The sequence below is a fragment of the Diceros bicornis genome, chromosome 9 (genome assembly GCF_020826845.1).
Source record: "Diceros bicornis minor isolate mBicDic1 chromosome 9, mDicBic1.mat.cur, whole genome shotgun sequence".
Taxonomy (NCBI): domain Eukaryota; kingdom Metazoa; phylum Chordata; class Mammalia; order Perissodactyla; family Rhinocerotidae; genus Diceros; species Diceros bicornis.
The window spans coordinates 74,930,608-74,944,662 of NC_080748.1; the positions used below are offsets into that span (position 1 = coordinate 74,930,608).

At 39.6% G+C, this 14,055-nt stretch overlaps 1 protein-coding gene across 6 annotated transcripts in view; it reads right to left on the reverse strand.

The window, feature by feature from the left end:
• DOCK9 (dedicator of cytokinesis 9) overlaps positions 1-14,055 on the reverse strand; it is a 282,353-nt gene that overhangs the window by 98,067 nt on the left and 170,231 nt on the right. For all 6 annotated transcript variants that reach the window (XM_058548414.1, XM_058548411.1, XM_058548416.1 and 3 more), the window contains exons 10-15: positions 12,210-12,284; positions 10,673-10,813; positions 10,144-10,347; positions 9,628-9,750; positions 5,769-5,851; positions 5,039-5,161 (exon numbers count right to left, since the gene is read on the reverse strand). In XM_058548414.1, coding sequence (XP_058404397.1) covers positions 5,039-5,161; positions 5,769-5,851; positions 9,628-9,750; positions 10,144-10,347; positions 10,673-10,813; positions 12,210-12,284 — 749 coding nt within the window. The remainder of the gene's footprint in view (positions 1-5,038; positions 5,162-5,768; positions 5,852-9,627; positions 9,751-10,143; positions 10,348-10,672; positions 10,814-12,209; positions 12,285-14,055) is intronic.

Genomic DNA, 14,055 nt, shown 5'->3' on the forward strand with positions numbered 1-14,055 from the left:
GAATTTGCACCTTCTTTACCATTTTTTTTTGTTATCACTCCGACATCATCCACATATAAGTTTGAAAGAACTGGATTTCTTTCTTTCTTTCTTTTTGAGGAAGATTGGCCCTGAGCTAATATCTGTTGCCAATCTTCTTCTTTTTTTCCTTTTTTCTCCCCAAAGCCCCAGTAGATAGCTGTATGTCATAGTTGTACATCCTTCTAGTTGATGTGGGATGCCGCTTAAAGCATGGCTTGATGAGCGGTGCATAGGTCCGCGCCCAGGATCCAAACTGGCGAACCCCGGGCCACCGAAGGAGAGCGCGCAAACTTAACCGCTATACCACCGCACTGGCCTTGAGAAAACTGGATTTCTAAGTAACAAATTTTACTTAAACAATCTTCACTGGAATTCTTTCTACAATGTGTTATATACTTCGGTGTCTAACTATACGTATTTCTTATTCTATTTCATCCCTCTTTTGAGAGCTTTTACTTCTAGTTGCTACTTCTATAGAGGCGTTATTTCCATGCATTTCCAGGCAAGCAAAGATCTGAAATTAGTTCCATATCCCATAGCACATGTGCTTTGTGGAAGCTGTTTCTACCAACTTTGTTTTTTAAAACATAAGCTTAAACCTATTTCAGAAGTTTACAGTTTTTATCAAATCTGGCTTATTAGACATCAAAACGTCACACACAACAAAAATTCTATTGCTTTTTTTATATGCATTTCCAAAGTGATGATGTGAGGTGTGTGTTACACAATGTGAATTCTCTCATGACTGGGATTAGTTTTGGGTTTTTAAATGCTTAAAGTATCTATATTCTATGGAAAACTTATAAAATAATACTTGAGCATGAAAATCCATCTGGAAACTGCATTGATTGAATGTGTAACATAGATACATGTAGGGTGTCTGGCATTTGGGAACTGCTTCTGTCTGTGTGTGAACCTCGGAGTGAGGCTCAAACTCCCTCTCTTAAAAAAGGAAAGGTTTTCTTGTCCCACTATCCATACATTCCTGCTGGTTCAACAATTCCCCCAGAGGAGAGGGAAATGGTATCACAAACTAGCAGTCATCCCATGCCAACAGATTTGGTGTCCTTACCTCTGTATTTCTGAAGCCTGGTCCTCCCTTCCCTACTTCCTCTACTGACCCATCAAGTGACTAATAACATGCCTAGGTCTGTTGATGGTCTGAGACTACTCTTCTAACTGCATTTTATAAAAGGAAACATTCCCTAAAAGCTTTGCTGTCACTTAAAAAAATTTATATATGATTGAAAGAAATTTGAGATATTTTTGTTTAAACAAAATCACTGAATTTATGTCTATGATAAATTTCAATTGGCATTTATCACATGCTTATGCTGTGCTACAATATGCACTATGCTAGGCACCGTGTATAGAATACAAACAAGATATGATTCCTGTCCTCAAGAAGCCAAAAATCCGGTAGATATTGTCAACTACTTAAGATATATGACCATAACGACTTCCACAGAGTGTATACAAACCTCTACAGAAGGCAGAGCTTCTAGAGGTATCAGAAGGAATAGCTGATGACACTAGTCTGCATGATGAGAGAAATCACCTTGACAGGCATTTTTGTTTATTCCCCGCCACAGTTCTACGAGGCAGGGCTATTATCATCTCCTCTTAAAAAGAAGAGGAGCCTCAAGCAGAGAAGCCAAGTGACCTGCCCCAGGTCTCCCAGGGTGGAAGAGAGTCCCAGATTGAGCTTTGAAAGAGGAGTAGGGTTCCCTGGTAGAGACAAAAGCAGAAGGGGAATGTATATGCTGTATGTGTTTGTGATTTGTGTGCTGCTTGATGGGGCAGGAAGAGCACACAGCGAAAAGTATGGTGGAATGAAAGTACACAGTAGGTTTAGAGAAAGTCACGGAGCCCCACCTGGCTTGAGTGCAGTGTAACTACAGGGAAATGGAGATAATAATGTCAAACTTGGGTACAAAGAACATAAAGGTATAAAAAAATACACATATGTAAGTCTCATGCAAAAACCCTAACAGTATTATTACCTCAACTACCCAATGTGGTAGCGTTAAAAAAAGTCTACATTTTAAAGAAAACGTTCTATTTTTATACTTTGCCTTTATGCCTTCAGATTTCCTGCAGAAGTGAGAAAAGACACCACTATGAGCAAATCGAATAAATGTGAAATACCAAGTCTCTCTGCTTAGATGAATATTTCTTGGAGCATATATGTCAGCAATACCATCCATCTGACAGAATTGTTTTCTTACTAAATCCTGGAACACACCTCCTGACAATTATTGCAAAGGAAGGAGGGAAAGTGGCTTATGAGCTTTGGCAGCTATTTTCTAAAGACCAGGGTAGCTTGAGAAAGTTTTTCTCATCCATTATTAAATGACATTTTGAGACAATTATAGGAGCAGAAACAATAGCTTTGGATCCAAGCTGATGCCCAGGCCACTGACATGAGATTATTCTCTATAAAAAAATAAAAAGGAAAGAAAAAAGAGCAATGCTAGGTTTAAAAAAATATATGAAAAAGGAATCCTCCACCTCCCTAACTATTGAGAAGAACACGGGGAATGGACAGTGGTGTTTCTTTGGATTCTTACTGAGAAGGACGGCAGCTCTCCTAGTGCTGCTGCATCTTCTGATGCTGATAGCACCGGATCCCTATTTTGGGGTTTCTGGGTCTCTCACTGGCCATCAGGAGCACACTCGTCCCGTGAAACCCTTCCTACCGAGCACAGGTGTGAAGGCCTGATACATGGGGCAGAACCCATCCTGTGCTCTGAACCAGGGAAGATCTGTGCTCTTTACTGATTCGCTGTGGGCTCTCTGCTCACGTCATTTTTTGATTAATGACCCTGTAAAGTCCCATCCTCGGGCCTCCAGAGGAAGCCAGAACTGTGAGCTGGAGCTACCCTGAAGAGCCACTGCAGGAGAAGCTTCAAGCTAACCAGCCTAGGAAGATACTTCTGAGACAGGGTTTCCAACCCCCATCACATATAAAAGACTTCACTGTTTGTACTACAGGAATATATAAGCAAATGTTAGGCTTTTTTGTTTGTCTGTTTTTTTTAGTATTCACATAAACTCATGGAAAGCTATAAAGTGGAAAGTGAAAAATCACCCATAAACCTATCCCACAAAGATAACCATGACTACTAATATTTTGGTGTATATCCTATATGACTATTTTTATGCCCTTCTATCTTTCCATCCAGCTAGCTATTTGTCTATCCATTTCTTCATTTATATAAAAAAATAAACATATAAAATATTTTCTTTTCAAAAACGAGGTCATATGGATACACCTTCTCCTCCTTAACAATACAGTGTGTTCACCTCCCTAAGTGAGTACATATAGACCTATATCATGATTATTGAGAGTTGCATGGTAGTCTAGTGAGGGAAAATTGTAATCTATTCAACTAAAGGTGACTGTGGTTTTTAAAAAATGAACTTTTTACTCTACAAGCAAGGCTAAAAGTTTTCTCGAACTCAAATAAAAACATGACAATAATTACTGAATGACACACAGTATATGTGGCAATATATTACCCATTATCAATAAGTAAAGGCTTTTAAAAGATGTTAATTATGGCTCTATTTAGAATTCTGAAAACTCAAAAGAGAGAAAAGTGGAAAAAAAGGCAAAAATGAAGTTAAAGAAAGTTAATTCAGCCGTTCTTGAGATCTAGGCAAACTGACGATATTTTTACTTCGATATACAAATAACAAAGTAAGACTGAAAGGTTACTGTGGTGTAGAATACTTAGCAACTAGCTCTTGGCCATTCTTTTCATTTCATTGTCTTCTAATACCCTCAGCTCTTTCTCATTCCCAGAATTTTCCCAGAAAAATTCTAAAACCCATGTCCCTAGCAAAGGAAATCAGTTTTATAGGTTCAGAAGTGAACTCTTTATGACGGAGCACTAGAATAACATAGTGAATAAGAGCACACATTCTCAGCCAGACTGACTCCATCTACTACCAGCTGTGTGATGCTGGACATGTTGATTAACTTCTCTTTGCCTCACTTTTATGGGTTGAATTGTGTCCCCCAAAAAGATATGCTGAAGTCCTAACCCCCGGTACCCTATGAATGTGGCCTTATTTGGAAATAGGGTCTTCGCAGTAATCAAGTTAAGATGGGATCACTAGGTGTGGCCCTAATCCAACATGACATCTTCTTATAAGAAGGAAATTTATACAGAGATACACAGGAAGACGGCTGTGTGAAGACAGAGGCAGAGACTAGAGTTATGTTGCCATAAGATAAGGAAGGAACATCTCGGCTACCAGAAGCTGGAAGAGGCAAGGAGGGATCCTCCCTCAGAGATTTCAGAGGCAGTGTGGCCCTATTAACACGTTGATTCGGGGCTTCTAGCCTCTGGAACTGTGAGAGAAAAAACTTCTGTTGTTTTAAGCCACCCAGTTTATGGTAATTTGTTACAGCAGCTCTAGGACACTAAAACGCTCATTAATATAGGTATTTAGAATAATGTCTGTAAACAGTAAGTACTATATACGTTATTATCTTTCCCCAATCACCCATTCAGTTAACGGCATCACAAGTCACTCCATCATGTAACTCAGATACCTGGCAGTTATTTATCTTAGACTACCACCCACTTCTCTCTCTTTCCACCCTAACACCCACTCAGGAAACCAAGACCCAGTAACTGTGCCTCTCTGATGTGACTTGAATTAGTCCCCTTCTCCCTATTTCCACCTGCAGTGACTTTGCTGAGTCCTTTCCCATCTCTTGTCAAAGGTTCCTCAACTGTCTCCTTCTTCCCTAGGCTCATCTCTACCCCCAACCCACCCTTTAGAGCACCACCAAAAGCATCCCTTTTGGAATTCAAATTAACCAGGTTACTCTTCCGATTTCAAATCCTTTCTTCCTTCCCAAGGACTTGAGGAAAAGTTCCATGCTCAACCAACATGCCCCATGATGTTTGAGTTGAGCAATTTAAAGACTGCTCCCACTTCCTCCCTCCCCTGCAAACAACTTCTATTTTACAGTGAAAGTAAGTAAGGCCTTGAGACTCACTTCCGAAAATCTGCAAGTAACTTGAGCATGTCATCATTTGATAGCTTATTGCTGTCTTGCCTGTAGAGAGCAGAAAATCTGGCATTTTTGTCAAGGTTTCCAGATGCATCCTTAAACAATGTCCTGAAATAGCAAAACAACATTTCTAAACTGAGTTTCCAAAAGACTAAAATAAATCCACAACTTAACTCTGGTTTCTATGTGAAGACTAATTATTATTCCATTGGCTATAGCCAACAGAAATCTGATTATCTAAAAACATAGAAGATATTTATGAAGATGAACATAACTAACTCAATTTACAAAGAAAATATTTCCAGCAAATCGCTCATGCTTAGGAAACAACATACACAGTCAAATGCTTAAGTACAGATCACAAATAAAGATGATCTGCAGGCCTCACTGGACTGCCACCCCACTCCCAGCTGGAGACATATGGCTGGAACCTGGAATCCCAGCTCTGCAACCAACACTCCTCTCCATCCTGCCAGCTCCAACACAGCTACCCTCCAGCCAGCATCTTTCCTTTCTGTGGCTCTAATAAATGATTATTCAGACATGGGGCTTACTTATTTTCCAATTTTACACATTCAAATCCTCTTTGTCTCTGAACAACAAACAGAATAGGTATGTCGGTGTATCTAGCTAGCCATCTAGCTGGCTAGCCTTCTATCTGTCTATATCCATATATCTGTATCTATAGCAAAGATATAAAAGATGTTCCCCTTACCTTGCTGCCCAAGCAAATGGCATCCTGTACTGTCCTAGTCTCTGGCATGCCTGCTTGGCATTCTTCAGCACCTTCTGAGCAACCTTGAAGACAGAAAAAAGCCATGAGATACTGCGTCCCACAGGAGAATTATGATCTAAAGAGCCATCATCACATGTTCATTAAATAAGCTCTTACCATAGTATCAGATGCGTGGAAAAGAATATTTTATTACAATTAATATGGCTGGATTTACACTCAGTGCAGAGTACTCTGTTTAATACATTCTCTAGCAGTGATTTTCAAAGAATATAGAATGAGAACTGTTTCCAAAATGTATGTCTTTTCTTTTCTAAAATGTTCTCTTCACAGGCAACAAACACACCATTTCATAGGCTTTCACAGTTCTTTATGACTAAGGGCTACTTATTTTAAGTCCACTGAGTTATTAATAACTACTAATACTTTGTATTCATGCCAAAATATATGGCATTACCAGAGGTTCAATGAGAGTACTAATGAAAATACTAAGCTCTCACAGTTCCTTATGTGCACTGGCTTGTGCAGATTCCCACAACTTGGGGAAAAGATATTCATTAGTAAGACATTATAGCTGTTGACTTAAGTTAGGCCAGAGTTTTCAATCACTATATTCTTGCTTTCTAAGTATAATTTACTGCTATTTTCACTTCCTAATGGTCAATTTTGGTTTGCTTTGGGTTGACTGATTAACCCTATAGTGCACAGTGAAACAGATTTGCTTTTGGCCTACAATGTATGAATGGCATACCATTAATTAACTATACCCCTATTGCTAAAGCAGATTACACCTAGTTTTCCCAAATTCGCTTGTACTGGGAGACTGCATTGTTACCAATGCAAAGTTTGATTGATTCAGAGTCAGAGTGGTGCACTGAAGGGTCTTTTACATTACTTAAGTACATCAAAGTCAAACTAATTTTGGGAAATGGGATCTTGTGCCTGTGAACCAATGTGTGCTCTGCAGAGTTGAAGCATCAGCATCACTTGGGAGCGCATCAGGAATGCAGACTCTCAGGCTCCACCTCAGATCTCTTAGGTCAGAACCTGCATTCTGATTAGACCTCCAAGGATCTGCGTGCACCAGGTTTGACAAGCACTCACCTAGAAGACTCAGAAGTAAAACAATAGAGCCAACTGTCTCTAAGACAAACTGAACCAGCTGTGTGACTCTATATGCCATTAAACCTCTCTGGGTTCCTCTTTCCCAACCTCAAAAATGAAGGGCTTGGGGCTATACTTGTCATTATCCCTTCCAGTTACATAATATTATGATTCTACCATAGTCATGCCGTGGGCACTGTTGCCTTCATGAGTGAACTGGAAAACACACCTTTACCGAAACAGACGTCAGGAGCTCACCCAGTCCCTCCCTTTCTTCTTCAAGTGTGGTATGTTCACGCGGGAACATGGGGGTACGCAGGGTAAAATGGTCTACCTTCCTGAAGCGGCAATTTTACTTAAACATTTTTAGGTAGGAACTACTATTTTTAGCTTCTAACAATAATGACTATGTTGTGGAATAAAATGGAACATTTGCACAAAATTTAAAGCTACAACACAAAGCTTCAAATAAGTCTCACTGTTCCCTGCAGTGAACAAGGAATGAGCTCTCAGACCTACAAGGGTGCAAATGGAACACAATGCATGTAAAAGTCAGAGTAAAAAACTCATTTTTGCCCTTTGGGTATTTTTTTTTTCCTTTTTAAAAAAATCTATTCTTGGTGGACACCTACAGAGACTTTTCATAAAAATTTCCTCCAAATGGTGTTCTAGACCATCTTGAAAAACATGAAGAGACAATTTTCATATATAGAAAAAAATAATCCCCCTGTAATGTCTCTGCCAAAACTTCTATTCTGATGTAAGATGGTTGAATCTTAATCCCTGCTTTAATTTAATGCTTTGAGGCACAAATGCAGGGAATAATGTACACGTGGCTGAGCTTTACATTTCACAAGCAATGAAGGAAGAGCAGACTTCAACAGATGCTCATTGGACACTAGGAAGGGTAGAGTGTAAAGTCTAGCCCACAGTGATATGTGATTTTTGCACCAACATGAGATGCCAGATTTCAAACTGTGCATGTGGCAGGCAGAAGTAGCAAAGTTGGTGCTTAAGGGCCTTGGAAATGTGTTGCATACACAGTCAGGGGAGTAGATCTTATCTTGGGCCCTCAATGATTATTATTTTTTTTTTTAAGATTTTATTTATTTATTTTTTCCCCCCAAAGCCCCAGTAGATAGCCGTATGTCATAGCTGCACATCCTTCTAGCTGCTGCACGTGGGATGCGGCCTCAGCATGGCTGGAGAAGCGGTGCGCAGGTGCACGCCCGGGATCGGAACCCGGGCCACCAGCAGCGGAGCACGCGCGCCTAACCGCTAAGCTAAGGGGCCGGCCCTTACTGATTATTAATCAAAACATCAAAGAGCTAAAAGAGTTTCTCAACCGAGGTTTTACAGATTTGATTTAAAAAATAAAACAGCTTCTTTCTAGAGACCAAACTTTATTCAGCTTTTATCAGCCAGAAAGGCGTACTGTTTGAAGCAATGCGCCTGGGTATTATAGGCTTTTCTTTGACTGGGGCTGTAATAAATGATAACCATGTCCTACATGCGTCAATGATTTCTGGTGTCCAGAGCACTGTCTCGTACATTATCTATTTGATCCTACCACTGTCCCTAAGAGGAAGGTAGGAGTAGCTAGTAACATCATCCTTCAACTATAGATGGGACATCCAGGGCCCAGAGAAGAGATATGATTTGTCCAAAGTACCCAGGCTACTTAGGGGCTCAGCACCCAGGTCTCTGACTCCTAGAACCTGTTCTTTAAGGACTGTCCTGTATCTTGGTGGACACACTTGTGATGTATGGGTGGCCACAGGGAGGAAGAGAGGAAGCTCTGAGTTAGTTCAGTAAACCTCTGTTAGAGCCTCTGGGGTGTTCTCTCCTACTTCGGACCAGTCCTTGTCAATGTTTCAGGGCCATCTCTCAGAGCACCACTTATAAAAAGTAAAACAAAAACAAACACTAACTAAAAATACTGTAAAACTGGCAGAGACAGCACTCAATAGCTTACTCTAACCAGGAAGCTCAATGCACTAGAAAGTGACAATCAAGTGCCCTTTGGCCACTACAGCTGTCGGACACTGAGCAGGTAACCAAAGCTTCATAAACCTCAATTTTCTGAAGTATGAAAGATCTTAGATTAGATGACTTCTAATATTCAATAATTCTATGGTATGTCCACACCTAGGCACTCCCCAAGTAATGAACACTACACCAAAGTAATGAAAATACACCAAACATACGTCTTGTGTGTTTCCCTTCTCTTTTCCACCTAAGGTCACACCACCTCTGCCACCATAACCCTGCCCCGTCTGACAAAACACAAATGCTCCTGAACCACCGACACTACTGGCCAGACCACCTGAGCCAGATCATCTCCTTGTCTCCAGTCTCATATTCAAGTGTAAATGGACCCAAATATAATTCCAGAACCCAAAAGTCACATCAACAAGTGGAATGAACTTTATTTGAATATAATATGCGTACTTTGTAATGACAGAGTTTACTATTAAGCTGGCAATTCCTTTTAAAATTATTCCATGATGTCAGGATAGTCTAGCCAAATGAAGCATTTTATTTACACATAGGACAACTTTTCCTTGAAAATCAAACACATTAGGTTAAAGATAACAGTAAAACTACGTAGAGTAGTCTACATGCTTTAGAATATAAATATGGTTTAACTTTGATTTCTTTAAGCATTTGTATTTCAACAGAGTGCCCTTTTTTCTGCCTGCTGTTTATCATCACAAAGCATAAAAGTCACCCCTACCTTAGAAGAGTCTGAACTTTTCATGTACGGCTCAGCTACGTGCGTGATGCTCCCCTGAAGCACTTTTTCAATTCTAGCCACAAGAAATATATCAGGATGAGGACACGTGACTGAAAATATTCCCTAGGGAACAAATGATTTTCTTCAGTGAGTAGAATTCACAGCCATGTTAAACAAATCCCACGAACATTAAAGGTTCTACAGCAGCAAAGAGCGCTGTAACAGTCTAGCTATTAAGAAGGACCCTGAGCCAAACTGCTTAACTCATCAATAGTTCACCATCTGCCCAAAAGGCTATTTGGTAGAGGAGGCGACTAGCAGAAAGTTTACAAAAAAGAAATGAGAAATCAAAAACCACTCTTCTTCTCTGACCTTGCTTTGACTAATTATATGCGCTGTCAATATAATCAACAGTCTCACTTACCCCAACTGTGCATTAGGAAGTCTCATTAAGTATTTACATAGCATGTGCAAGATAAGTCTTAGCAGCATGACTGCTGGGCTCCTGCCCCCCACCTGCTTTGGATACTGCATGGCAGCTTCATGAAGGATGTCCTGAAGGGCAGGTGAGCTCTGCCTGCCGCCATTCATCGGAGCCGGGGACGTGGTGGCCAGCATCTGCCTCACTGAAAAATGATTCAGGTCCACGTGGAAATCAGCAGAAATCTTCCGGTTGTATTTTATGTCAAACAGGGATAGAGTAACAAAGAAAGGTTCTACCTGAACAAAACAAAACAATCCAAACCATCATTACGGCTCAAACTGTGGGGAAAAAAGAATGCTGTTATCAAAGAAGAAATTACTAGACCTATTTATGATTATTGCTATAGATTACTGTTAAAGAGAAACAGCCTCCATCCCTATCCTTTGTCACAAACATCCTGTCCCTACAGGCTAAACAGCCCTCTGCATTCTGATCTAAACATTGTACCTCCTTGATACTAGGAACTAGGATTTCATGCCCAGACTGCACTGCAACAGGCACATCTGAAACCTTTGAATATTTAAAAGAAAAAAAATTTTTACTTTTAAAAAGGAAAATTACATTTGTAGTGGGTCCTTCTTCATTTTCGGCAACACAGCATTGCAAATTGAAAGATAAATCATTGCACTTGACAAGAATTCTTTTTCCAAACTTCTCTTCAAACGGCTTCACTTCTGGCTCAGCTGATGAGAAGTCAAGCTTCTTTAAAAGAAAATGTAAATATATAAATACACTATGTTCCTATTTTAAAAAATCCCATAATAAATGTATCCTAAGGAAACTGCCTAAAATATGGAAAAGCAATACATACTCAGTTATTCACAACAGTGTTACTATTTTGTACATTTATATAGTTTATAATAATGGTCAAATAAATGATGGTATATCTACTCAATGACTGATTATACAGAGCTTAAAAATTATGGTTATGAACAATCCAAGTGTCCATCAACAGATGAAAGGATAAACAAAATGTGGTATACACATTCAACAGAATATTACTCAGCCATAAAAAGGAATGAAATTCTGACACGTTACAACATGGATGAACTGTAAAAACATGCTAAGCGGAACAAGCCAGATATAAAAAGACAAATATTGTATGATTCCACATAAATGAGCTTCCTAGAATAGACAAATTCATAGACACAGAAAATAGAATGGAGGTTGCTATGCGGTGAGGGGAAAGAAGAATGGGAAGTTACTGTTCAATGGGTACAAAGTTTCTGGGATGTTCATCCATCCCTAGCGGATGATGAAAAAATTCTGGAAATGAATACAATAATAGTTGTACAACAATAGTTGTACAATAATGTGAATGTACCTAATGCCACTGAATTGTGCACTTAAAAATGGTTAAAACGGTAAATTTTACCACAATAAACAAAAAAATGGCAAAAAAGCAAAAAAAGATATATATATATATATATATTTGAAGTCTGTGAAGAAACATAGAAAAATACTTACTATTAAAGTTAAACGGGGAAAAGAAGTTCTACAAAAAAGACCACAAATGAAGAAGAGAAAAATATGGGAGGAACACAGCAGAACTGTTGTCCCCTCAGAGCAACCCTATTTGTAGTCAGCCCTGAAGGTCCTTGCTACGCTGTGTTTTGGATTTTATTGGGACAGAGATGTGGATCGCAGGCACTGCAAGGCTTGTATGTGGGACTGAGCCTGGGCTGGTTGGGAAATATTGTCTAGTACGCCTCTGCAGTAATGCTTGTCATTTTCTGATGGTTATTTTATAGGGTAACTTATATGTTCTTTGTGAACTTGAGAATGTCTTTGCATAAACTGATAAATCTCCCTCAATTTTCAACACTCTACTGAATATCACAATAGTTCACAATAGTTATACTATTCACAAAAGTTCACAAAAGTTATACTATACAATAACTTCACAATAGTTATACTATGGTGACGAGATTATAGGTTGTTTTTATTTTTCATCTTTCTCCCAAATTTTCCATATTGTCATAGTACTTGTCAATCCAAAATAAATAAACATGCAAACAAATAAATAAACAAATAGCCTGTCAAATGTTTATCTTTCCTTGACTTAGTTTTAAATTTTAAGTATTAAAATAGTTCTTACCTGGGCATCTGGGTCCAAGTAAAACAGTTTAACTCTGCTTTCACTTTTCAGTTTGATTTCTGCTTCTCTGGTACTCTGATAACAAGATAAACAAAAAATAAAAATGACATAAAAAAATACCCTATTCTTACAGAAGTGTCCAAAGATGTTTGAAAGCTGCCCCATCCTGAAGAGCTAGGCTTCCAGACAACTCTGCCCTCATAGTGGAGAGTCGACTGCATGCCAATGAACCAGGAGAGACTATCAGGTATGCAGCACACAGTGTAAGTGCTGTGGTGGAAAAAAGAAGTTAAGACCTGATCCTTGCTCGTATGAAGCTGACAATCAAGTGGAGACTCAAAGCCAACACAAAGAAAGCAAAAGAGAATACTTAAGCATTACCATCAAGAAAGACTGTATAAAATAATGGAATAGGAGACAGGCTTTGAATGAAGGAGTAAAATTTAGACAGCAAAAAGGAGGAAAACATGAACATTTCAGACTGATCGGAAAGGATGCATAACATGGAGAGATACTGAGAGTGAATGAGCCCAGATGGTAGAAAAGGATTTAGGGTCCCACCTAAGACTGATAGAAGCAAAGGAAGAGAAAGGAATACGTTTTGGATGGTGGAATAGAGAAAACTATGGCAGATTTTGAAGGACAGCCATAGGTGTTTATGGCAGGCAAGAGGAAGCATCACTGATTCATTCAACAAATATTTATTGAGCACCTATTATGTGTCAGGCACCACGGACACAAATATGAATGAAACAATGTCCCTATCCCTAAGGAACATCTGAGAAGACAATATGAACAGGCAATAAGAAGGGCAAAAGAAAGCATTCGTTACAGTGAGAGCTAACCTGGACTAGGGGTGGCAGTCAGGAAAGAGCTCCCAGAAGAAGGTCCATCTTGAAGGTCAAGAACATTTGGCCAGAAAAGGAGAGAAGGACATTCCAGGAGGAGGTACTGCAGGTTTAAAGGTATGAGTCACACCTGAGCAATGACCAAGTCATTAATTACAACTGAATGGTTGGGCATGTTGGAAAAAGTAAAAAGAAATGAGTCAGGGATTTGTATGTTAAGGACTGGAGATTCATTCCAAATCCAAAAAATCCTGCAGTACTTTAAGCAAGGGCATAAAATAACCAGTTCTGCATTTTAGAAGTATCACTCGGGTAGGGCTGGGGGGCAAGGGATTAAAAAGAAAGACTGGGAGGACCATATGGTCTCTCCTAGATTATCACAACAGCCTCCCAGTCTTAGAGCAAGGCCCATAACAAATCCCACATTCCTAGCTTGGGTGGCCTGCTGACTGGTGAATCCATTAACTGAGATAGATAATTCAGGAAGAAGAGCAGGTTTGTAGAGATGATAAGTGGAGTTTGGAGATGCCTGTGGGATTTCCACCTAGAAACATCTAGTTGACAGCTAGAAAGATGGGATTAAGCACAGGGTAGACAGGAAGGCTGGAATTACAGACCTGGAGAACATCAGCATGGGGGAAAGGAAGTCTTGGGAGTGGATGAGATTCCCTGAGGAAAGTGTGAAAGTCAGTCTGCGGATAGAAACCCAGGAGCCCCAACATTGAAGGGATGGACAGAAGAAGAGAAGTCATTGAGGGAATGAGATATATAGTGGTAGAGATGGGGGCTGGAGAAGTGGGATTTGGGAACAGAAAGCAGAAGTTTCTAAGACATTCACAACATAGAAGTCATCTCCAAGCACATGATTTCTCAGGCCTGATGCCTCTAAATCTATATCCTGTTCTCTGAGGCAGTCAGAGCTCTTTGTTACTCTCAATCCTCATCGTTAAGTCTATAGAGTCAGAATAGAAAGTCCTCTCTCATCTGCTCCTTTCCCC